Source organism: Ascidiella aspersa, chromosome 8 (genome assembly GCF_963924565.1).
Source record: "Ascidiella aspersa chromosome 8, kaAscAspe10.2, whole genome shotgun sequence".
NCBI lineage: Eukaryota > Metazoa > Chordata > Ascidiacea > Phlebobranchia > Ascidiidae > Ascidiella > Ascidiella aspersa.
In genome coordinates this window covers 8,177,129-8,204,290 of record NC_139454.1, presented here as the reverse complement: position 1 = coordinate 8,204,290, position 27,162 = coordinate 8,177,129, and the positions used below count along the sequence as shown (strand labels likewise).

At 37.3% G+C, this 27,162-nt stretch overlaps 2 protein-coding genes across 2 annotated transcripts; one reads left to right on the top strand and one right to left on the bottom strand.

Annotated features, from left to right (window-relative positions):
- Positions 1-10,689: 10,689 nt before the first annotated feature.
- Positions 10,690-20,353, top strand: LOC146135635 (testis-expressed protein 26-like). Its single transcript, XM_083395804.1, has 7 exons — positions 10,690-10,824; positions 10,975-11,392; positions 12,176-12,426; positions 15,256-15,418; positions 18,061-18,237; positions 18,693-18,863; positions 20,001-20,353. Exons 1-7 carry the CDS (start codon positions 10,747-10,749, stop codon positions 20,042-20,044), a joined length of 1,302 nt encoding a protein of 433 aa, XP_083251930.1. The 5' UTR covers positions 10,690-10,746; the 3' UTR covers positions 20,045-20,353.
- Positions 20,354-22,306: 1,953 nt separating this feature from the next.
- On the bottom strand, positions 22,307-26,973 carry LOC146135634 (mediator of RNA polymerase II transcription subunit 7-A-like). The gene is made up of 5 exons (XM_083395582.1): positions 26,830-26,973; positions 25,753-25,890; positions 24,203-24,396; positions 23,742-23,892; positions 22,307-22,570 (listed from the first exon to the last, which is right to left on the bottom strand). The coding sequence occupies exons 1-5, from the start codon at positions 26,899-26,901 to the stop codon at positions 22,397-22,399; spliced, it is 729 nt and encodes a 242-aa protein (XP_083251708.1). The 5' UTR covers positions 26,902-26,973; the 3' UTR covers positions 22,307-22,396.
- Positions 26,974-27,162: the final 189 nt, after the last annotated feature.

Genomic DNA, 27,162 nt, shown 5'->3' with positions numbered 1-27,162 from the left:
AGCGCATCGCTTGTCTGTCTGCTGAATGGGCAAGATGCCTTTACCGGTGCTTTTGAACTTTTGAATAGCCTCCTTTAGGAAGCTGCCTACGAGGCTATTGGCCTTAATACGTCTGGCGGCTAAAAACGGCAAATGAGTGATGGTTTGCCTTTTTTCTTCGTCGGTAAAAGAGGCTGGGCTTGGGTTTGCCTTTTACGTTGCTTTCTCTACCTGACGACGCATTTACGCATGACGCATGTCAAGCTTTCAGCATTAAGTCCAGTCGCCAGTTGCCCATGCCAAGTTATTATTACAGCAAGTCAATTTCAAGTCAACTCAATGATGAAAACATGAAATGCTAAATGCTGAACTATTAAAATTGGTAAACTTGTATGGCTATATAAGAAATCACACGACTAAAATAACAAAACTCCAACATATATAGCAAGCTATTTGTCAAATGTGCACAAATTAAGATAAAAAGCCAATTTTTCTAAAAAATGTTAAATGAAAATACGCGATTTCAACCCAAGTTATTTGACTTAATGGCATAAGTCAAGTCAAAATTCATTTATCCAAAAGACTTAACTCAAGTGAAGTGATTTTACCGAAACGACTTAATGCAAGTCAAGTCATTTGAACACAGTGACTAAAGTGAACTTTCGTCAATGACTTAAGTCATTGCAACACTGGCTGAAAGCAAGGTACGCCCGCAAGAAAAGGCTTTCAAGTTTCGGGTGACAAACTTTCGAGGCCGCTGGCTGCGCAGATCAGATTTGTCAGGCCGACGAAAGGGCTTGCCGCGGTTATGTTACCTCGTAATCTCACAGCGCTGTCTTTTTGATGACGCCTTGGATTATCCCTGACGTAGTCTCGGTGTACGGCGGTTGCAATATGAGCGTCAAGCCTAATCGCCATGTGCTCTTTACCAGTGACGGGGAGCTTTAAACGTTTTTTCGCAGTCGTAAGCTGGCTGACGTAAGCGTTTATTTCCCTTACAATGAGTAAAATCCTTTCACGTATAACACCGTGACGATTTCTATCCATTGCAGAATTTAAACGCTTAAGATCTCGCCAATTTTTTTTTGCGAATCTTTGGCAGCCACAAATTATAGAATGCAGTCGTTGTCAAGGTGGGCGTCGTACAGTATCTTAATTTACATGTTTTTTTAAATTACGCATAAACACAACGAAACGAATGCGATAGAAAAATAGGTCTACAGCAGTGATTCTCAACCTTTTTTAGAGCAAGAGCCGCATTTCAAACCTAAGGTTTGCAAGGAGCCGCATAAAAAACAACAGTAGGCATATAATTAAAAAATATTAAGAAAGCAACTAGAAAACAACAAATATACATTACGCTAGCCTAGGCTGACTAATGAACAGTGTTTGCCATAGCTTGTCGATCAGGACTAAATATATTGTGACGTAACAAAAAACAAAATTATTTTAAAGAGCCGGATGGAAGTACCCAGTAACATCAGTACTTCGTACTCGGGATCCTTGCTGATACAATTCATTAATTCTTGATTTCTCTTACTTACTTTGTTGCAATTCTGCTACTTCTAACTAATTTTTCACTCGGTTAGAGAGCCGCAAAATGTTCAGTTGAGAGCCGCGGTTGAGAATCACTGGTCTACAGTGTACATGTCAGATAGCGACAATTTAGTAGAGAGGTCATAAAATACACCTGGACAATGGGATTTATTTGGAGTAGACATATGATAACTTTTGATGTGCGATATACAAAGAATCAATATACACCCTATCCTACATATTTGGATTATCAGCGATTTATTAGGTAGCACGTAATGTTTTGGGAACACCTTACGCAAAATGACAATCTTGCCATGATTTCTTTATTCCGGCAATCCAGTATTTATGGGGCATGTTGTAACGTTGAAAATATGCTTTATTCAGTTGTACAGTGGTAAAAAAACTCTTCAAAGGCAGTGGTACGCAGTCAGGCTCGAATCCAGGTTTTTCGTTTGGAATGTATGGTTTTTTTCAAAGATGATGTCACAGTGTTCACAAGACCAATCTAAACCGGACAACAACAAAAATTGACCTTTATAGCACCATGCAGTTCGTTCATTTTGTTAAACTTTCGGTAAATTCGGTAAGGTGTTACGTTCGATACAAAATATACATTAACACTAGAATTACCGCTCGGTGAACACACCTAGAATTACCGCGAGCGGTCAAAATGACCGTTTGTATAATAAAGAAAAAAAAGTTATAATAATTTAGATTTATTTCATTCTATAAGTTCCCTTTACTATTGATTGACCTTAACCTTTATAAGTGTTAGATTAATACGCTGTATAGGCTCCATTATAATATCATGTTCTGAAATATACTTCAGAAGCCATATCTACGAATTGATGCATTGTTGGCTTTCAACCTGTTTTTTAGCTGCGTTAGGAGAATTTGTTTTTGTATGTTTTCTTTTCATCTAACATGAATATTGAAATTGATTGTAAAACAATAAGTTTTTAATTTGGTTAAAAATATCAAACAGGCATTTTGATTATGCTGCTTGTCACATGGATCACAAATAGCTATCCAAGGTATACAAGAACCAGAAAATTAGCAGCGCTTAGCGCAATCTACATATTCAAGTTTCACACAAGTTATATACTATCCGGAATCTAATCTACAGCATCCACAACACATTTTTGCATTTTATTTTGTCGACAGTCCACATTAGTTTGGAATTACTTTCGCTTTCTGCTTCCGTCAACCATCGAATTTGGATAAGAATTGTTGAGTCAAAATTATGAACTAACATGTGACTAAATGTTACCAGCTACTGCAGCAATTGTTCCATGGTTGTTTAAAAATAATAGCGACACAAATAGCTATCGTTTAAGGCGATATAATTCGTGGAGGAATTAGAATTTGCTTTACGGTCAAAATGACCGTTGGCGGTAATTTAAGGTAAATCGATTCCTATCTCATACTGTGGTTATTCTAATAAACTAAAAATTTGCATACCAAAAGATGACCTAGACTTCGGAAAAGTCAGTAAGTTTCAATATTGTAACAGTTACCTAAGCGGAGATATAAACGATTGAAAATCAAAAACGGTCAAAATGACCGAACCGGTAATTCTAGTGTTAAAAAGGTTCTATCGATTTACACAAAGCGAATAACGCCTTCACATCAGTTAAGCAAAACTTTCATTTTCGGGTATGAGATAAGACCCACGACGCTTTAAAGCTTAAACTATTTCAACAAAATGGGCTGCCAAAGACATAGGCTACTTTCAAATTCACGCGAAGCGCTAACAAAGTTAGCATTTAAGTAGTTTAAATCAGGCCAAAAAACAAATTTGGGTCGCGAAACCTTTCCTCTTTTGGTCGCGACACTATTTTTTCTGTTTTGTATGCAGAAAAAGTTTGCTGTTTTGCATAAAAAAACAAAAATCAACCAAAGCTACAAAAAACAGATTGCTTCTTACTACTAGCCCGTTATATTTTGTATAATCACGCAATTATTGTTTGTTGATTTCGTCAAAATTGCTTAAAAGTGTTGTATGTGTCCATTTACGACAGTTTTAGGATTTTGCGTTTCATTTTTTTATAAAGTTACCACCGTTTTATGAAATAACCAAATTCACGACTTTAGACGAGTTTAGTGACGTAACGATGGGTGAAACCGTTGAAAACAGAACAAAGGGGTGTGAAATATCACGGTATTCTGTTCGTGTTGGGCATTTTCGGAAGTCAAACCTGTTGGGCATTTCGGAAGTTACCGATTTTCAAAAAAAAGTAGTTATAGTGGGTGGTTGGAAAGTGTCGTAACTTCCTTCTACAGAATGATTCAACGTTGCACTGAATATGTGAAAACTGCGTTTGTTTTTATTCGTATACTGTTGCGTTTGTTTTTATTCTTATACTGTTGCGTTTGTTTTTATTCAGATATACTGACGATGCCTTGGTTGGCGAAATATATTTATATCTTTTAAGATCTGGTTAATGTGTCTGACCTGAATTGCTAGCTTTGCTAGATTATTTTGCTGTCAGAATGATTCAATTATGAAAAACTGTCGTAACTCTATACAAAACGACTGTAATATAGAATATTCAATGCCTAAAACAGGCAATGAGAAATTGAACTGGTACGACTACTTTTAGTGTGTGGAACTTCAAAACCATAATTTTGGACGAACGACAGTTTTTTCAATTAGCGATGTTTAATGTATTCTCTAAAACCAGTTAGGGCAGTGCTTCTCAACCTATTTTTAAGTATAAACGCGCATATTGTTTCTCAAAAAAGGTTTAGGTTTAAACACGGCATTTAGTAGACTATGCTTTAAAGTTGTTCTCGCTCTCCACGTAAGCAATACCAACGATTTATTTAAATCACTGTTACAGAAAACCATCACAGTGTGGGTAAAACGAACTTTGGGGTACGCGTAATTTTGCAAATATTTTAGCCAGGGTGAAGTTCAGTGCGGTTTATTTGCCATATCTGGCGCGTATAGAGAGGACATTACACTTTCACGCGTAAATAACATACAGATTGTGAGATTACACGTCGTTTCGACAATAGCGGTGGCTATAAGACGCCATTTGTGTTGCCGTATTTATCTTTGTATAACTATCTGTATAGTTTAAACCTGACAACATTTGTAAAACATTCATTTCCTTTGAATTTATAAAAAAAAAGTTTTTATAACAATACAAATTTAAATACTATGTAACGTAACCAATGTTTATTGTCTTATACGAATAAGTGTGTCTTTAAAGTATTTTATTACCTTTGCAAAAGTTCGTGAAAACTGCTGTATTTGAACGATTAATTTCCTGAATAAAAATAAAACAAAATCTTATAGTAAAGGTTGTAGTCTTATAAAGTAATATTCCCTATATTACCCTATACTGTTGTACCTATAGTATAACGTCAAAATACCCCAATCGCTAAGGGTGCATTTAAAAAAAATGCTTTTTTCTTTACAGGTGCTGCAAAACATTTGGGCGGCTCTTGACGACACGCGGGTTTTCGAAATGCCGAAAGTTTTTTAATCATATAGAACTTCTACAGCGACGGTATGATTAACTTGGTCGAATTTCTCCTCTCTCGGTTTATGTCATTGCTTGGTTATCGAGTATCCGACAAGAATGGAGGAGTTCATCTTTCTGGTCTCCCTTGTGTAGAAGGGCTGGACCGGAGATCAACGAAGGTTCCTATTTCAAAATCATCACCAAAAGTTCTCAACATCTCGGTCGCTTTCAAAAACGAGCAAACGTATGAGCACCGTATGCATTATGTTCGTCAGCGCCAGGGTTACGTAGGACCCATTCGGGATCCCCGAAATAATATTCATTTTAACACTTTACCTTGCTTTTCGTCGTGGCGCATTTGCAAAATCTTTGAAAACACTTAACCATACATTGTATGGCATACAATCAACCGTATGTCGTTTGTCAAAATATGTCAGCGGGTCGCACCAACCGAATTAATAAACAGAACTGTTTATAATCAATAATAATATTATACACGTGCACCTTGCTTATAGTTTAGATCATTTTTTAACTCTTCGACTTCCGGTCGCACCTGGAACGTGCAAAAACAGTCTGGCACCTGGCGAGCGGAGCAAGATAGCAATATTTTGGGTATGCCGGTATTTTTTTAGTTTCTCACAAGTTTTTAATACGTAGGCCTCATAGTTGTATTGCATAGGCCTCAAAATGTATAATCTTCAAAGTATAACGTATGCTCAGTAGGCTAGTTTATTGAACAAAATGATAAAAATATATATGTTCTATATTTGCCCATTCGCTTGCGATCTATACCTGACAACCTTTAATCGCGCATGAAAAATAAATTTTGATATTATTATGCTTTTAAATCTCATAACAGTGTTTAAAACCAGCAAACCCACCCAGGTATTATAAATAACCAAACATGTGCTTAAGGTGTAAAAAATGGACATTCATGCCGGACGAAATTGTGACACTTTATGTGTGTGTAAATAGCTGTTTGCGTCCAGAAGGCCGCTTGTTGGACACAACCTATTTATACCGAATTTATCAATTACAAAGAGGCAAGCTGGCCAGGTTTGTAGTAAATATTTAGATTTAGTTTGTTTGAAGTTAATTTACAAGAGCACATGGCAATAGTGTTAAAAATAGGCAAATGCGTTTATTGGTTTGTCGAAAATTTACGCGCCTGTCGCTAAAAAAAAAAATTGAATTTTATAGCCAAAAAAAAGTTATATGTAAAGAGGTCTCGTAGGCCGAAAGGATTTGAACCGAGTAGCGCCGCGAATATAGTGCACGTTTATTTTGCTTAAATAAATGTCACGCAATTATATTTCAAAAAAATCGGCTATAACACACAGCTTCAATAAACTTACAGGCTTACGTAGGCTGGATATAGCATATTTAACGTTATAAATGAATCCTTATCCATTATTAATATACTTTTCTTCATAGTGGCAAGCAATACACTTTTGTTTCGAAACGTTCATAAAATGGTACCTAAAATTCGGATTGGGCTTTTTTATTCATCCTATGGGCGTAACCTACGTCGAAATACAGTTGCATGGTTAAAATAGAGGGTCGCCTGATTCTGAAACCGGTTATTTTATCCAGGAATCAACATGAGACCCAGAAATATGAAAAAAGCGTTAAGGTCTGAGTTCTGGTATGATGTAAATCGCAGAACAAAGTTTTTTCCACAAAAGACTCCCGTCGTGCCGCCGGTCTGCCATTTAAACAACGAACAAAGGGGCAAAGGGGCCCATCAAATCAATCCGGCCCGTGTTTACCAATAGCGGTTAAGGCAAACATAAAAGGCACGACCATTATCTCTGCCATATACCGCACTCGAAGGGCGCTCTCTTAATTGTCGAGTGCTGCCAATTGGCGAAACGCTGGCTCTGAGTAAAGGAGTCCGCTGCTTTATGGTTAAGGACGACTCGTAAGAGCAGTGGGCGGTCATTACGCGACCCCATCGAAATTCTGTGTAATGGAGTAGTCTGAAATCACGATTCCTCGTCTTCATTTTGTGTGTTTCCGCATGGCCGCGCGATTAAATTGCCAAAATCCAGGTTTTGTAAGACATGTGGTTGTCAATAGGCCAAGGGTATAGGTTTAACGCCAATCTTTGCAGCGCATATGGTCGTTGCGCAGAAAAAGCGTGTATAGTGTATACGTTGGAGCGGCACGCCGTAAAATTTAACGACCCGAAAGCGCTGGGAAGGTTCGACGAGCTGTGAAATTGTGGTCTTGTTTGTCTGTTTGCGTAGCCATGGGTACGGCCAAGCCCGTGCGGGTTATTTCGCAGTTCCAGAGATAAGAGACTGCCAGATCGAGTTATCCATCTGTCGAGATAACATCGGAATTGGTTTAGCGCGCGAGCCAGATAAGTCGCTACTTAACTGACCGATTAGCGTTTGAATATAGTTCGAACAGATGCAATACAAACTGTAAGATAGAATTGAAAAGTGCGCTTTTATTTCCTCAAACGAAGGAAGCTCTGATTTTGTGTATTTTGTTCGAAGGACCTTTACACTTTTATATAACTTGTAAAGCCTACGAGCCAAAATTAATATTTTGATGTATTAGCGTTGCAAAAGAGTATAAAAGTTATAAGAATAAAAAAGAGTCGCAGTTTTCGTTTAGGTCTAATTTGCAGACTGTTAAGTGTGTAAGGTTAAATTGGCAGCAAATAAAAATGTCTAAATACCAAACACTACTTTTTAACTATAACAAATCTGTTTATGTTGGTTTAGGTACTTTAAACTAGTTGGTGAAAACGTTTGTATATTCGAATTGGAACCAAAGCGCAACTACTAACAACAAGAATACTAATAACATTACCAGGTAAGAAGGCTTGAGTTTCACCCTACATTTTTAAATATATAAATTAGAGAGATAAAAAAAATCTTTTATATGCGGGTAAGCCGACAAGTTATAAAATCCAAGGGTAAACGTTTATCGCTAGATAGCAAAAGTTTCTGACTTTTTTTACAAATTTCTGATTTGTTTAACACGTCAACACATGTTAGTTGGTTTTATAGAATAGTTCGCTTGTTTTTTCAAGCAGTTTTGACTGAAAAGGAAAACATGTTTTTGGTAATGTAACGCAGGGGTTGGCAACCTTTTTTGCACTGCGGACCGGTTTAAAATTAAAATTTTGTCGCGGACCAGCCTTAAAAACAACAAATGCTCAGTAAAAACAAATTATTACTTTTTTCAATTAACTAATTGTAAATGCATACGTTTTTTTTCGAAAACTTTCCTGCCTGAACATGAAAATAATAAATCATTTTACTAGGTGACATTGTTCATAAACATGTTTGCATTATTTGTGTCTATTGCAGTTTGGAGTGAGCTCGCTTGAACATCCAAAAACATTATATATGGAACCTTTTCGTTATATTGTACCTACGAGAAGTTAGATTTAATAATAACAAATACGTTTCAGGACGTGCTATGTAACTCATATGGCCACATCCCACTGGTTTGCTTTAAACCTCACGAGAGCTTGATATCAGTTGCGAGTTTTAATACCAATCAACCCTTGAGCATATTTAAACGAAAGTCAATGTGTTATAAGTATACAAAAATACATTTAATTGTTTTTGACTTTGTCCTATCCTTTTTCCGGCTTTTGCGTATAGCCTACGGTTTGGGTTTAAATTAAAATTATAATCTCGCAACCCTGCTACGGACCGGTAACGAACTCCTCGCGTACCGGCACCGGTCCGCGGACCGGCGGTTGCCAACCACTGATGTGAATTCTGTTCGTTGCCACACCCGACCGAATTGATTCGATGTTCGCTAATATATTTCGGCTGCCACGAGATGGCGCTAGCGGTTTATGGCTTTCTGCTAATTTTTTCGCATAAATGTCATGCCGAACGTACGTTTTTAAGGGCTTGTACGAACTTTTTTTTTTAAATTTTAGTAATAATAACAGTATCGTTAAGTGTGGCGATTGTCGCTGTCAAGTATGAGCCTTGAATTTTGCGAACTCAGAATTGGTTACCAGAATTTGCGCGCATTTGTAAACGGGTTTTTGCTAAAAATACGTTTTTGGCTTGCATCAGCCTGTCAAAATCGATTTGAAATCACCGAGAAAATGTTTGTATTTTCTGTAAAGCTGGCTATAAAAAACAATCTGAATAGCAGAAATAACACAACAAAAGCGGAACTTACAAACCTGTACGATTTTTTTGACATTTAAACCCGAAAATAATATAAATATATTTATATTAAAGCTTGTACCACATTTCTGATACTTATAGGACATTTTGAGGATTTTTTAAAAAAATGAGAAAGCATATAGACTACCATGGTTGCATACCCAGAAAACTTTACATGCAAGATTACAAATCAACAGAATAACAATATTTTAATCAAGGTTTACGGTTTATCGGGCAAATAATCTTTCGTATACAATAATCGACAAGTTATTCCGTTTTAATAACTGTGTTAGTAAATCTATTTTATTTATATATATATACATGCCTATTGCAAATTTAGTATATAGTATAGTCGTCAAAATCAATACGATTTGTTTGACAACTCCCGTTATAGTATTGTAGGAAAAATATCCGCTACTATAAAGGAATACCCGTAACTTGTGACACGGCGTGTAATCTGCTCGAACGCGTTGTAGCATGACATCCTAGCAACTGGCGGGAGCTGTAGAGTAGCGTCACGTAGCAACGCGAAGAGCGCTCGCGAGCTTGAAAATCGATCATAATGGGCGTGTGATGTCACAATGAAATAAGTAACAAACAATAGGCGCAACGCTCCAACTTAAAACGTGGTCGGTGGCCGGCCGAGTTTACAAAGCAAACAGACATGGGCATGAGACAATATTGGCCAATACCAGGGGCCATACCGTCTCGGCTACATTACAGTAAAGTTGAGCTACTTGAGGCTACCGGTCAGCTGTTTTGAGAGCTTAAATAGGTTACGCCCTTCAGTTGAGCTCGCAACACATTATAGATTTGCTTTTTTTATTGGATAAAGATTAAAGAGCCTTGTCATCTCTGCGATTTTGTTTAGAAAACTAACTGTTTTTTGGCAGAAATATGTATAAAAAAGGATATAAGGCGACATTAGTTTTAGGTATTAATCTAGTTAAACTGCCGTGTCTTAGTCTAAGGGCCTTTTATAAGAGTTCCTTGTTTTAATCACCATACACTATTGAGCTGGAATCATTGTAGGTTTGGACCCAGTTTATTTTATATTATTTGCTTGAAAACACATATTGATTTTAACGCCGTTGATTTTGTACAGTTTACTGAAGGTATACCTTTGTTAAACATTAATAATATTTTGTACCCCTATGTCGTTTACCAATTAAAATAGCACAAACAAAAAGTTTTGCAAATGTATAGGTAATAATTCGTACTCAGGCACGAAAAATGTTTTATTGGAACACTAAAATATGAGTATGGTTAAACGTGTTTTTATTTCAACAATAAAGATGAGTATGGTTAATGTTATGATTATTAGTTTATCACGATTTCCTGTTGGTGTAAATAATTGATACGAAGTGCACGCTCATGGTATTGTTGAGTTACTAATTACACCTTTTTTGAGTCAGCGTCCAGCTGTGAAACTGGGTGTAAGCGCTGATCTTCACTTTAGTTTGCTATATAATAGTAAAACGTACAGCAGATAAAACCATTTCTCTTAATTAAGTTCTGAACTACAGTTAGGCTAAACGGGGAACAGTAGTCTTGACAGTAGAGACATTTCTGTAGATTTTATTTGATTAAAAGTTAGCTCTTGTAAAATGCCAACCGCCGAAACAACATGGGGCCACTGGGGTGTACCTTCACCCACCCCAGCATGGACCGGAGGACCACCAAAGGTACGTAGGCCCGCTGTTGTTTTATTGAACTTAAAAATTGAGTTGTCTTTTCAAATAAACCAGCAGCAAGTTAATCTTAACCGGCCATTGTAACGAAACAATGGCGTTTGTTGTCGCACAATCACTCTGACTTGTGTTTTTACATTACAGCTTCACGGAGAAACCGGTGGAGTGCTGAAACCGCAATTTGCGAACACCCTAAAGTGGTATTACCGCCGTGCGAAGAACCCACAAGACAAGCAGAAGTGCGTCAGTTTACTGGCGGCCTACGAGTGCCACAAAGAAGAAACCAATAGAACACCGCAGCCCCCACGGCCTTTAACAGCCCAAGTCAGGCAGCATCGACAACCAAAGCAAACTTCACCGCCGAAACCGGACAGCGCTCATCAGCAGCGAGTTAATTTTCAAAACGAGCAAAACACTGCCTACCAACGTCAAGTAGCATCTACAAACCGCCTGTCGCGACCCAGAACGGCAAGGCCCGCTACATCGACGCGTCAACGAATTTCCGAAAGAGCCAAAGAATACAAATCGTGTCCTAGACCGAAATCAGCAATGGCCGACATAGGTTTGTTTCTTAAACTGCGCCCAAAATTTCCCCGCCGCTAATTTGAGACTTTTTTTTTGATTATTTGAGTCAATTTGAGCTTTTTTCCTGAAGCCATGTAAATGTACATTTTGTATTTGTTTTTGTTTCCCAAATCCCCTATGTATTTTACTTTAGGCAGAGTTTTACGCAAATAAGTACACAACAGTGTATAGGACTGTTACATTCGTGTTTTGCCCTACATAGAGAAGTGTGACTTTTCACAGAACTTTGAGAAGATATAAAGCAAATCATATTTTAGTTTTAAGTAGCGCAACTTTATTGTTTTTTTCAAACACTGTTGCCCAATTTAGAAAGAAAGTATAATTTCCAGTCTGCATATCATACGTCTGATACTATGACCATAGTTTCACGTACTCGGGTAAAATATTCGATTCCTAAAGTGCACATGACTGTATATCACTATAGCTGCAAACTCATACTCAAAAAAGTATTGCTGCTCTATTTGCAAACTGTTCTTGCACTAAAAAGGCCAACTGATTTCTGTAAACCTTTCCGAAGGAACCCGGTCTACTATCATTAGTAAAAATGTGCCCTAATCTTTGACCAGCATGACTACAGAAAGTCCAAAACATTATATTTACTGATTTGTATTCCAAAAAGATTCAATTTATAATCAGAGCTCCATGAAAATTCTCAGGCCAACTGATTTCACTAAGCCGTCGTTTATCAGAACAACTTCAGATGGATCAGATTACATATACACACCAGTCCAAATTAACAACAGTACTGCATTTTCTTCAGGAAGAAAACGAGCAACCGACCCATACACGACTACACAGGAGCTGGATTTTCCAGGCTACCCTACCGGCCTTTTCGCCGAAGCTACAAGGCCGATGTCGTCCAAGGGCTTCACGGCGCCCTACAGCATCTCGGACCCTGTGGGGGAAACCACCTGTCAGGACGAATTCGCGTGGAAAACGGCGCCGCGAATCGAACCCATACGTTCGGGAACTTCATCAGGAAACAGAAAGAACAACCCGCATCCACACGAGGTATACTTATATGAGGATATGGGATTTTTTAGATTAGGGATTCTTAACTAGGGTCTTCGAACGCAAAGGGTCTTGGTTACCCATCGTAGGGGTCCACGGGATTCCTTATGAAGTAATAGTTTTTATCGCTTAGCAGCATATTAACAGTATAGCTATTGACTTGGTTGCTGTTTTTAAGCAAAGAAATTAGAAACAGTTTTGTTTTTTTGTAGATCTGATAAAATATGCCCCGCCCGTCTTTATTGTGGGTCAAAAAATATTCCCCGACCGTGCTTTTGGAGAAGAGAGACACATGAGGGCAGTAGACAAAATCGAGTTGAGAAAAATCCCCAACCCCGCGCGTAAACTGCGAGTTACTCGTCGAGTACTCGAGTGCTGGTTGTTAAGTTTTTCTCACCGAGTTTGTTGATTTTTAAATCTTATTAACGAACCGTGTTCAGGCATTCAGGCATTGCAATGCTTTGGACAAAAAATGTAGGATTTTAACAGAATTTTGAAAGACTAATACCCGATCGTAATAGGCACAATTACAGACTCGTTTAACAACATAAATTGGCCATACTATAAATTGTGCCAAATTGACTGCTTGGCTCAGAATAGTCGCATCCCTTGTTTGGCAACCGGTTGGCTTGACAACCGATCAAGAGGAAGCCACTATTTGCGCAGTCTTGTATGTAATTTATCGCACAACAGTTAAGGGCAAACAAAACCTTTAGCACCGTTCGACGCAATGCAAATAGCAATAACGTTGTGGTGGCGATCAATTGAAGTAATTCAAGTCGCTCGGCGTATGAACAAGCCTGGACCTATGCGCCTTATTTAAGCCCGAAAGCGCATAGATTATATTCACGCTAAACCAGTTTAATGGGGTCTAAGAATGAAAAGCTTTTATTCTTAAACAACTCCTTTTTTCCTTTTACGTTTGTCGTAATGAAGAGTAACATTTTTCCTTTACAGTCATGTTTCTCAACTTAAGGGTCGCGACCAAAAATGGGTCGCTGTTTGATTTCGTTGGGTCCTCGACTGCAGTAGTTCATATGGCCATAGATTTATTGAGAGTGGTTTTGCAAGGTTTCTCCAATACTTGAGAAAATTGCGAAAACAATAGGTTGACAGAACCCATATTAAACATATTCGCTTATTTATGCTGATTTTTTTGTTCTATTACAAAAGATCAGTGAAGAGAATTTGGTCGACAGAGCATCGGGTTTACATTTGCGCAAAGTATTTGGGTAACCGCGAGAAAAGTCTGAAAAACCCAGCTTTACACAAGATTATTGCACGGGATCGCGAATCATTAAAATAGTTGTCACCGGTCCGCAACCTAAAGAAAGTTGCAAACCAATGCATTGGACGCCACGACGCTTTGTGCTTTAAATATTAAAACGGAAAACGATTGACGAGTTACAGTTCTTAGTTTTTTAAAAGTTAATTAGAATTACGAAGGAAACAGGGTGTCAATATCTGTTTATACATAATAGTTGTCCAACATTCAATGTATCTTTATTGCCTTATTCAATATTTTCCCATCGCCTCAATAACAAGTTCTCGGCAATCAAACTTGTGTCGATGTCCACTATTTTCTTACTCTTGACCTTAAACAGTTAATTTGTTATTGCAACAAAACAATTGCCTAATGTCAAACGCGTCACATTGAAACGACCTCCCTTTAAAGTTTAAACCCCGTAATTTGCGTCCGATGCCAAAAGATTCCCAATACAACGTGACAAAAAACTTCGTTAATTCAATTATGGCCCGTGTGAAGCACACAGATTCCACGCCAAGTGTCGCGTTTCATCGACGGAGCGTGCTCGAGCTAATTTCGATATCTGATGTTGTTGTTTTGCTGTCTCCGATGTCAATGAAAGGTGTGACTCGATCGCCAGGAAATAGGGATTTGGAGAGGTATATTGACCCCTGGTTTCGCACAAGTTACAAACAGCAAAATTACGTAAATAAGGTCCCAAAGGGCGTATAACCATTTAAAAGTACTATTTTAAGGGTCTGATTGCAATGTTTGAAATGTTACCTTTCTGCGACCAGTTGGTTTTAGAATTTAATCAGAATACAGCTGTAAAGTACAGATTGCGGTTACATGTGGTGTGGTAGTGATACGTCATTATTATTAAGAAATGAGATAAGGTATAGCAATAAGCAAAATTAGGAGCTTGTTAAGTTTCCAGGGCAATTTATAAAAGCCTTCGGTGAGAAAATAGCTAAGCAGAATAAACCACGAGGGGCGAACGGATTTAGAAGTGGCTGCCTGCGCCTAAATTAATCGCACGATCGGGAGAAATATTTAAAACAACTGTAAAATATTGGAGCATAATGGTTGGAGGTTGCAGTAAGACATAATAAGAATATCAAAGCCCATACAAAAGTAGGTATCATTTTGAAAGTTTCGAATAACTCTTTATTTCATTTTTCAACATAACTGTAAAATAAAAATGTTTTTTAATAAAAATATATCGAAACGCTTAAAATATGCTATACCATACTTCTGCATGGGTTTGATATTCTGTATGGGCTTTGAAATTAATCCCCAGCCATAATGCTACAAAAATATCTTCTTTTTTTTTCGTTAATGTTCCTACGATGTAAAAAAGTTTTCCATATTGCTTTTTTAGATCGGAATATATGAAAATTAAATTATCCCAGATATTATGGCTTTTGAAAAGGCCAGGTTAAATTAACCACGCAACAAAAAGGCAGCGGTTCACGAAAAGACGCAGAATCGCATCTCTGTTTAAATATCGCGGTTTATACTTGACGTTACCTTAACCTTGTCATATCGCACCGAATTTCACCAGGCTCTGTTTCTTATTTCAGTCCTTTATGATATGGCGGCTTCCCAATAAGACAGCCGATGGAATGATGACCGCTCCGGCCAAGCATCTCGGCTATCGTGCGCTTTCTGAGAAGGTTATGAATCAGATCTTGAAAGATCAACTCAAGTCGACTTACCAGAACGACTACCTCGGCATTCCACAAGGTTTGATGCCATTAACATTGCCACAAAAAATACAGATTTGGATTTATTACTGGCAGGCAAAGCAATTATACAAGATCGGGGTAATCGGACTTATAAGCTGGCTGTTTTTTGCTTTAGGTCAGACTTTTTCACAAAGTTTTAAACAAGTAATTTTGAAATAAATGACTCGACTAGCAGTCAAGTCATTTGAATCCAAGTCAGGTATTTAGCCAAAAATAACAAGTTACGTCCCGGTCCAAGTCAGCAATTGCCCCAAATCAAGTCCCATTCAAGTCCTTTTTAGAGCAAGTCAAACCAAGTTAAAAATTAAAAAAGGAAAATAAAACGTTAAATTATTATTAAAATAGTGAAACTCGTCCGTGTGTGAGCAAAATCTTAACTTAAAACAACAAAAACGCTATACATAGCCAGCAAAACTGTTTTACAAACAAAAATTGCGAAATATAACAGTACCGCAATTTTAGTTAACAGTAGTTAATGAAAACACCTATTTCAACCCAAGTTACTTTCAGACACAATGACTTTAATCAAGCCAAGTCATTTAAAAATAGTGACTTAGGTTCACTTAAGTCAGGTAATTGAAAGTCATTAAAAACTGTTTTTAAAGAGGGGGTCGTCCAACAAAAGTTTTGGGATCGCATAACGAGTTTTAGGACAATAGAATCGCTACATCATAGTTTATTTATAACAGCGTTAATATATGTAAATTTTACTACGTCAGTTCAACCTTTTAATTTTAACGAACCAAGAAATTGATTGCTTGAATTTTGTTTCGTTACTTCGAGGGTGTAACTGTTTAACATTCTGAACTTTTGAACACGTCCTTGTGCGTTTTAAAAGTTTTTTTAACACTTACGCATTCGATGAAAATATATTTCCGATAATTAAATACGCATAATTATTATTATTAAATATGTGAGTCACGCCAAATTTATAAACGAAGCCTTACACCAGTTACCATGTGGATTTGTGTTACTTCAAACAGGCTACATACGTTGCAAGGTCAACTATATCATATCAAATTGCGTCGCATTGTGTAAGCACTGAACGCTTTCGCCTCTGCTTGAAATTAGGTACAGGCGCGAACAAAAACGATTGCTATCAGTTCCTTCGAATAGGCCGTGTTATGTTTGCTTTATTTGTAGTCAACGAAATAACCACATAACTGCGAAGGACTTACAGCTACCACTCGTTGTATAAGTTCGAAAATAGCATTGCTACAAAGCCGATCGATGGATCGCAGTCGAGTGCTCAGTGTTATCACAACACTGCGGACATTTTTCACAATACCAGTCAACTGGGAGATATAGCTTGAAGCGTCTTTCCGAGGCTTCTGCTTATAATGTATAGCTTGCTGCCGGTCTGAAGATGTATAATACAAAGCGACTGACTAAGAAAAGACAATAAAACATTATAAGTATTTGGTCAGCTATGGCTATCGGCCGGCCTCAGTAAATATTTTGACTATCGTCGGTACGCCTTTGTCGCCATTATACCGCTTTACCAAGAAGATTAAACTTGAAAGCAGAGCTTTACACCAAAAAATCTAACTTTGAAAAGACTTTTTAAGGCGTTGCTACTGAAGCTACAACTTAATACAACCGAAGTTCTACAATATCTCGATTTTACGCCATGTAACACTTTATTTAGGCATATTTGCTGCTCGATAGTAGGGTAGGGATTTCTGATAATATCGAATCAATACATGCTACCAAGCAATATATACTTCTCACATACTAGAATGATATCAGTGCCGATTTAAAACCAAATTATAATAGGTGATTTTCAGCAGATTATGATGTATTATAGTAACTTCGTTGTCGATTTTGCTAATTTGTGAATTTAGACCTATAAAAATAATTTTATGATATCTGATCGTTCGCAAATTCTGTGTGAGTATCCGTGTTCAACACACGGCCTACTCAATATAAAGCTGTATATCTGTCGTGAGCAGATTTTGATGCAAAAATTTCGTAGTTGAATGAAGCTTTGCTGCATAGCACGAACCAGAAATTAAATAAAATGATTAACTTTTCCTTTCAATTCAATTTTTTTACAAATTTCGTAATTTAGACCAAAGTTATAGTATGAGTGGCAGAGCTGCGAGTCGGTTTAAATAACTCGAGACCGACTCCGGCCAAAATAATTAACCCGAGTCCGACTTCCGAGTCCGATTCCGACGAAATTTGCGATTTCGTCGAATCGCGAGTTAGGTCTGACACTACAGCCAGCATTTCACTCAGTTACGTAACTAAAGTAACGTACATATTAAGCAATCAACTCATAGGGGTGTCATATAACTGATCCACCCACAATATACGGTTGAAAAATATTCCATCATTTGCTGATACACTTTCACAATTTACAGTTGGCAGCAATATCAGTTTCAAAATTTGAGACTTCGCATGCGCATGTCGGACTCGGGACTCGGGTAGTTTTACATGTTCTTACTCGAGTCCCGAGTTCGACTCCACCAAAACAAACCCACTGCGTCGAGTCCCGAGTCCGACTCCGCAGCCCTGAAGCGTGGTATCCGATTGTAGGCTACTCCAATGTATTGTGACGTAAATATGAAGTATCTGTGCACAACACACAGTATAAGGCACCCCTCCGTGATAAAGCCGTATATCATCTATCCAAAGGTTACCAGATAAAGGACGCAATAGACGCACCGGTTGACTGGCGAAGTCAGGTGAGCCGACCCAAGCACACCACAGTGCGGCACTCTTACACGAAACCCGAGCAACAACGGGAATTAGCCGGTAACACCAGCAGATACGGATGCAACAAGAATAAGAGCGTGGCAGCCTTGGGTGCAGGTAAAGTAGTGTGACTGTTTAGCTTTTAATGTTAGGCGTTTTTTTTTGTTTTTTAGGCTAACATGGGTTGCCCGACTTTTAATGTTGGGCCGGCTAACTGTAAACTGGAGTTCGCGGGCCGGATAACTGTAGGGACTGAATATCACAAGCTGGACATAAAATGTTGGTCCAAAATTTGGCAATTTGGATATTATTTAAAGAATGAAACTTGGAAAATAATTTATCAAGCTCTATGAAGAGTGATTTTTGTAAAATTGCCGTTTAGATACAAACTTCCTAAAAATCAGTTCAGATTTGCATCCGACAAACTTTTGTGTTATTAAACTATCAATAAACGTAATTTCGGTTTATTAGGGAAATATGACGTGGGTCAGAAGGGTAACTTCGTCAATACGGTCATTTGGTGAACCCAGTGAACGAAATCTATATTTAACCGTTGCTTGATTCCACTTCAGTACCGACAGTGACAAAAGATCATGTGAGAAACCAGGAGCTGATCAAGGGCAAGACTTCATACGAAACTGAGTTTCGCAACAAGCAAAGCCAGCCAGACCTGGTCAAACTGCTGAACCAACAGAGCAACCCGAAGGTCATCGACAGCTTCTTGCGCTATTCAAAGGTTATGGGTAAGAGTGAATGTTGTCCACTTAGTTTCATTAAGAAACGGCTCATAGCGTTATGTCCACTGTGTATATAGGCTAACCTATAAAATTGACTTTGCTTTTTTGGTTGTGGAATACATGGATTTTTCGAGGCACACTGGTCTGTCGTGGTACACCGTTTGAGAATCACTGCCTGCTACATAACTACGACAATTGGCTTATTTAAGATTTTTGAAAAAAACACATTTTACCTGTTTTTTTTTTTTTAAATATTCTTTAATTTAATTTTTATCTTGAAGAATGCCACTTCTACCTTCTTAAAACGTGGCTTAAAATGGCTTAGGTTTCTTGGGTAAATAATTTAAAAACTTGTAATAATTTAAATAATATTAGTATTAATAAGTTTAAATAATTCTTGTGTTTGCTAATATATATTGTGATAGGGGGCACCTTGACTGGTAAACCTGTTGGTTGTATCGGTGCCTCGCGGAATATTAAATAATCGTACTGCTTTTGTTGTTGTTTCAACGTTATGTGCCAAAACAATAAAAATTGAATTGAATTGAATTGAATTGGGTTCCAAATTAAAAAAAATTTGGTTTTAAATAGCGAAAGTAAGTCATTTTTTCCATTTGCCATAGACCAGTGATTCTCAACCTTTTTTAGAGCCAGAGCCGCATTTCAAACCCAAGGTTTGCAAGGAGCCGCATAAAAACAACAGTAGGCATAATTAAAAAAACATTAAAATAGCAACAAGAAAACAACAAATATACATTACGCTAGCCTAGGCTAACTAATTTTTGCCATAGCTTTGCCTATTGCCATAGCTTGTCGATCAGGACTAAATATATTGTGACGTAACAAACCACAAAATTATTTTAAAGAGCCGGACGGAAGTAACCCGGTAAGATTAGTACTTCGTACTCGGGATCCTTGCTGATCAAATTTATTCACTTTTGGTTTCTCTTACTTCCTTTGTTGCAATTCTGCTACTGCGAACTAATTTTTCACTCCGTTAGTGAGAGCCGCAAAATGTACAGTTGAGAGCCGCATGCGGCTCTGAGAGCCGCGGTTGAGAATCACTGCCATAGACTATTTTGAATGTTTTTTAGAACGAAACAAAACACTCACATTTAAATTTTATATGATTTTTAATTTTAGACAAAGGAGCAGAGTCGGGAATAGATCAAGGAAGAAGCAAATGAGCAGAAAGATTTCGTGATAGGAAAATTCATATTCTAGTCACCTTTGAGATTACGTACACTGCTATATTACTATATTATTTTAAAGCACGATAAGGCAACCTGGCAATACACTAGAGTTTAGTTTGTGAAGTGAACTGTTGTATTTCTCTCACAAATGTCTGCGTGCTTGCTTCTTGTGTGAATGATACGCTGATTGTACTGTTTGATGTTCGCAGTAATACTGGAAGCCGGCCCCGCTAACACTTGTACTGTTGTGGGTACAACTTCAAATAGTTATCTTAAAATTTTTTCCAGGGACGTACGAACAGAATCTACGAAGGAGTTTTTTTTTTTATTATAGTCGGTCCAAATAGTCAGGGCACAGGTGTTTGAACTTGTGGTCGATATGTATTTTTTTTTCTCTGCTAAAAATTGGGGTATTCGGTCAGACTTTTTTTTACAAAACCATTTAAACTGGCACAGTTTACTTTTCATCTGTGCGTAAAATATTATATACTTCATTCCTCAGCCCAGTTACAGAGTCGTTTACGACCACAACTATTATTACCTTCTATAGTTAGGCAATGCACCACCAGTTCTCACTATTGTATCATCAATAAATTGAAGATGATTGCATTTATTTTATCAACATTTTACGCACTTAAGTAATTACTTACGCAACCACACCACAATGACGTAATATTTTAAGTTACGAATCACACCTTGACGTAATTACTACTAATGTTCGCACTCCATCGCAATGTACTTAATGGTCGAATTGGTCACATCTAAAATAAACACTTCGCAGTCACAGATAGGATTGTTTATCTTGTTCACCTCAGAGCCTTACCGGTTTGGTCGAGACCGTGAGTTAAAACCGAATCGCAGGCTAGTTAATTTGTTTGCCTGGTCACGGGCCATGCTTGCACGAAAATTCCTAATTGATCAAATGTTATCGCCAAGGCTATATGTGTGCCGTTATTTTTTGACAATTGGCAGTAGGACTTCTGAAATGCCAGATTGCAGTTCTGCACTATTGTGTATAAATATTTCAGTAGCAGCCAGAGTATGACAATAGTTAACATTTCCAATCAATTAAGAGTGTTAGAAAGTAGAACGACTGCTGAGCTAGTTTATTAACGACAATACTGAAACACAAGACAAATAATATAAATCTGTGATCCAGTGTCCCCGCTAAGCGAATTTTATTGCGCAAATTTTTGGCACTCTTTTTTCATTTAAACCGCAAATACAAATAATAATTTTACAATTTTCGGATGCCAATCGTCTTTTCGAGACCTCGATTTCGGGCACTTTTACGTTTGGTAATTTAGGCACTTTGCGCACTGTTTTTCGGCTCAAGTGCAAAAATAGAGGACACAATGATATGAGTTGGTCCATTTCCAATGACACGCGACTTGCTTCTTTAGTTTGTTTCACTTCCAGATTAACATTAGCTGAAATGGTTATACAACAAGCAATTACTTTACTTTTTATGAATCACCCAAAAAATTGTTTTAAAAACACTGTTAAAAATGCGAAATCAATTTATTGCGAAAATTACGCTTTTTTCAGCAGCGTGGCAGTACATTGTGGCGTGTCTTGTTTTACCGAAGACTGGTATTTGGGAGTGGAGCGACGTATTAGACAACATAATAGGATCAGCAAACTAACGTATGTCAAAAACAAAACAAAGTGTGTGATTTAGATAAAAAAAAAATACAAAACAAACCCATATGCGCTGTACAAACCCTTAAGCCCAGGGGTGGCCAACCGGACAGAGACCAAGAGCCACATTTCTTTCTTGGTTAACCTCAAAGAGCCACACCTTTTATATAGCCTGAATTAAATACCACCGTGTTTCTTCCTCATATATATATATATACCTTTGCTTAGCTAGATTTATTATGTTGCACACTAACAATAAAGATTAGGCTGCATTGAAGCTATAGTTTTCATTCAGAGTGCACCAGAAAATTCTAATTTATTGACTTTAGAAGTGAGCAAACCTGCCGTGAGACGCAAGGCGTGTTTATGCTGACAAGATTTCTCAAAACAGGCATACTGGAGTTTTAACTTTCGCGTTAAGCGAGAAAAAAATGCATTTAAGTAGTAAAAATAGGACAAATATTAAGCACATGAAAACTGACACTGGACATCTTGAATTCTCAAATTCAACCAGAACGTAAGAGCCACATGCGCCACGCTTTGGCCTCTTCTGCGCAAGATCATTGGAAAAACAACACAGGAATGTCGGGTGCAACTCCGAAGCCAGCAGGTCCCTCTTAATCCAACCTAGAGGACCCCAGCCCCTGGGAATGGGGAATTTTTCGTTTGAACCCTAATATAACCATTTCACTTTGACCCGGGTCGTCAGTCGTTGATACCGTCCACCATCCCGCACATAATCGAGTCCTTGTCGTCGTGGTTAGCCGTGACGTCACTTTCCGGGCCGGGGAGTCCGTTGGCCATCACGGCGCCGGGCTCGGGGCCGTCGGCACCCTCGGTGTCCATGGCTTCGGCCTCGGTCTGGTCGCTCGAGTCGTCCTTGGCGAAACAGCAACAGGGTTAAAGTAGAACACACAATTTTTTTTTATACAAAACACACATATTTGACCTTGGTGTCAGCCCTCAAGGTCACTTTTTTGAGATCAAGTTCAAATATGTGGATTCGGGGCTGCGGACCTGTTTTTTTACTCGATGTTGCAAGTTGTACGAACTGCATACCACGAATGTAAGTTGCTTGTCGCTACATCTGCGGGATTGTGGTTCAATTTTTTTGTTACCATACGCAATTTATTTTTAAAACTAGAAAAATTGTTTGCAAAAAAACACACACAAATATAGTTCTGTAACTGTAAGTAATACACACTTTTTAAAACCTGTTTGCATATCAAGTGATTAGATTAACTAAGCTCGTAGCTTCATTTGCAAAAATTAGTTTCGGCATTTCGCTTATTTAGCACAAACAAAAGTTAGTTAAGACGATTATGTCCAAGTTGAATTGCACAGAGCTTTTTGTCGATCTTAAGAAAACAATGTACGGCATCGCGCCGCGCGAAAAGGTAAATTGATTATTTCAATATGTAGTTTATCTTAGCCTGTTTTAGAGTAATTTATTTAGCTCAAACGCCACGTTTGTGAAACATGATACTCAGCAATAAAATTTTTACAAACTTGGTCAATTCCTTATCCTTGCTTAAAGCGTTCTGTTTTTCAAATATAAACCTAACTTAGCAGCCCTATTAAAACACAATTTTTGCTTCTCAAAACCAGACGTTGAAAAATATTATTAAAATTCACGCAAATACATCAAAAAATATGCAGCTACATGGCAGTGATGGCACCCTACGCTAAAAAGGTTCTTCACCTTTAGTCTATACAAATGACGTTGTATAAATAGTTATAATAAACTTACTTGCATAAAATACACATGATTAGGCTGTTATTGAAATATGAGCACACTTCCATAATTCTGTTTAAACTGAATATTAAGGCATTTGCTGTCGGCACTTAATATACTTAAAGCTAAGATAATCTAGTTTTACAAGCGCCAACACAAATTGAGTTATCACATACCCTTCAGTACTAATCTGTTTTGAAAAGGTTAACATGAACAATAACGGTCGAGCAAAATAAACTTGATTGGGTACCCCACATCTATAAATCAGATGTTCACATTTTCTTGACAAAGATTTAACAGGCAACGTTGACTTACAGTACACTTTAGGAGCACCAGGTCTTCAGAGCATTGGTGCAATATTTCAGCAGCTTTATTGATGTGTTTTCCCAATTGTTCCCCGGCATCCACCATGTTTTTTTTCTGCATGTTCATCATGACTTTGAGGGTTTCTCTGGCTTGGTGAGGCCTGTGGATTTAAATTTAATATAATGTTGCTATAAAACTAAAGGCCATGAAATATTAGCTATATTACATTAAAATAAAATCCTGAAACTAGTAAAGACATGCCCTGATCCCCAAGTCAAATCAATATATATTATGCTTTCTCTTCTCTTCAACAAAGTAATTTAGTAAGGGCAAAGCAGCCATATACGCAAAAAAAGTGAATAACTTTCAATAGAAGCTGACCGGATACTTTTGCTTTTATTAGTAAATCAGATAATACCAACACAGCAAAAGTCTGTTATACATTTTTATAGATTTAATGGAAAACTTACCTAAATTCATTGATAAGATGGTGCATGTGAATGAACAGAAGATTGAGATCTTCAATTTTCTGATCTCTGCCAGGAGAGGTTCCTGCTTTTACGAGAATATCAAGAAGATCAAGAAAGTTGCACAGAATTGACACAGTTATTTTCTTCAGCTCTTCTCGTTTGTTGTAGGGTTCTGGGTGAAGTCTGAGTAAACCCTTTGCAAAGTAGTTAAGGGGTTGGTTTAGTATCTAACTTGCTTGGTTCCATCAAAATAGGTGGCAGTGTTTTTACTTTCTATATGGCATTTTTTTTAAAGACAGAAATGGTATTTTACAATGCAACAGTTATGCAAACTTATTATTCATTTTATTTTTTTCCCTTAAAATGGCACAATAAATGAAATGACTGTTTTATATATATACATTAGGGTTGTTCAAAAAAACACTTCTTTGTCAAATTTCAGTGCGGACACCCTGGAATTCTTAGGTTGTGTCTAAAAACCCCACAAACCAAATCTGAGCACTTTTGGTTCAGTGTTGACCGTGCTACGTCAATTTGAAAATTAATATTTAGGTTGAAATTTTTGAAAAAAATAAATTATCCTCCCCTGAAAATTTTTTTTTTTCTACTTTTTTTGCATTGTTGCACTTGAATAGCTATAAATTAACCTGATTTACAGTAAAAAAGTGAGTAGTCATGGTACAAATGTTACATTTCAACAACATATGTTGGGCTATTTTGTACGAAAAATAGCAAACATTTTTAGAGTCAACCTAACAATTTCTGGGGGGACCCCATTGAAATTCGACAAAAAAGCGTTTTTTTGAACAACCCTAATATACATGTAAGTTATTCACCACATATTTTTTAAAGATACTTGGCATGTGATGGTTAAAACATTTGATAGGAAACAAAGTTCAGAAAAATGCAAATTTGAAGAAATACTGAATAACCTTTGATGGTATAACAGTTGAAATATCACTGAGTTAAGCATAGCAGATAACTAAGAACCATGTACCACAATCATGTGAGGCATAGGCGTAGCCAGAGAGGGGCCTGAGGGGCCTGGCCCCCCCAAAATTTATAAATATTTTACCCTAAAAAATTTATTATTTTGAAATTGGAGTATTGTGTTAACACTCAGTCAGTTGCTGCTCGAAACGGTTTGCTAACATTGTTATTGTGTTCGTTAAGGCGGTTAATACAATGACAAAAGCTAAACAAAAAATTCAAACTTTTTGCCCCCCTCCAAAAATTTTCGGCTGGCTACGCCACTGTCCTGTGGTATTATTTGATGGAAGGGTTTAAAAACTTACAAAAACTTTGAATTTTTACTGTATTTTACTGGTTGATTAAGGAAACTTCTATATAATAACCTAGTTACCCAAGTATGCCTATTACAAAACTTGTTTTATCACCAATTTCTGCTTTGTAGGTTACCAGAATAGCAGATGTAAAGATAAAGTATTGCCCGCTGTTGGCATGTATGCATTAAACCAGTGGTTCTTTTCCAAAACAACCAAAATAAAACAATGAGTCTAGGCTAGAATATGCACACTAGTCTTATTTACTTGGGCCTCAAGGGGTCGCATAATGGCATCATCTTGGTGACAGGTCTGACCAAACATCTGGTACGACTCTTTAGGTGGTTGGGGAGGTTTTGGGCAGGTGCCTCTCCTTACTGCTTCCGCGGTGTACTGGTTTACATACTGCCAAAAAAACACAATGTAAGTTAGATGTGTAAGAAAGCATCCATACTCTTACCAGGTAAAACTCTAAGTAAGGTAAAGATTCATAAAATCAAAACTCAGTTGGAATTTCGTATCTTTCAAAAAAAATAATTTAACATGCACCTGTAAGGCCTGTTTACACTAAAGCTGCACTAAGTTGAGCAAAGCATAGTTTGCATATAAATTCTATTGTTTCAAGCTTTTCTTGCTTTGCTTAACAGCTGGAAAAAAAATGGCTCTGTACAACTGGAAAAAAATACGCTTTGAAGCCATTTTCACGAAAACTTGCAGCTAGAGAAAGCCTATTCAGCTATAGAAAAACGATACGTTTTTCAGCAATTTTTACGCCCAGCTCAGCTTAGCACAGCTGTAGTGAAAAACAATTGCGCGCCCAGCTCAGCGCAGCTGTAGTGTAAACAGGCCTTCAGTTGTCTTACAAGTGCGGCGTACAAACATAGTTTGCAACATGGAATATGCAACCATACACATAATTTGAACTTTGAAAAATAAAACAAACCAATTTTTAAATTAGAAATATTAATATTACTTTTCAATTTTTAGGATGATGGAAAGGACTTATATTTTCAGAGGATACTTTGAAGAAAACTTCAATTAAAATAGACCATGTGTAAAATAGAAAAATAACAGTGTAAGGTCAATCAAGCCTACACGTGCGTTCTATTATACATACAAAGGTTTAAAAACTGTATGCATGCACAGCAGAATTTCAGTAAATTGCAAACCTTAATTTGAGAAAAAGGTTCAGATGTGGTCAGATTTTGAAAAACAGGGACTGCATCAAACTATGATTGCTTAAATTTAACTAAAACAAACTAGGAATCTCGAAAAAAAAGTGCCATGAAATGCAGACTAGTTGTGCTTTGAATGGGAATTGCAATCGAGTATTCCAATATGTACCTGCATTATAGGAATTGGCATCGAACTTTGGATTTGTGGTTCCAGGTTTGGTGGTGCATTCATGTTGGCCATTTTTGAGTTTTTATTTGTTGAGAAGAAAACCTTTTTGCAAAACTACGTTCGTTCAATTCAATTCAACTTCAAGAGATAATATATTACCAGATGTTTAATCGCCAGAGGCGCCAGAGAAATATTATTTTACCAAAATATCATAGAATACTTACACATAGTTTATAAAAAAAAAAAAAAATATTTGTAAATATTATGTCGCACGCGTTGGAAATCTATTGGTTTAGTTGTGCCCATGACCTAATACAGCTGAATTTGATTGAT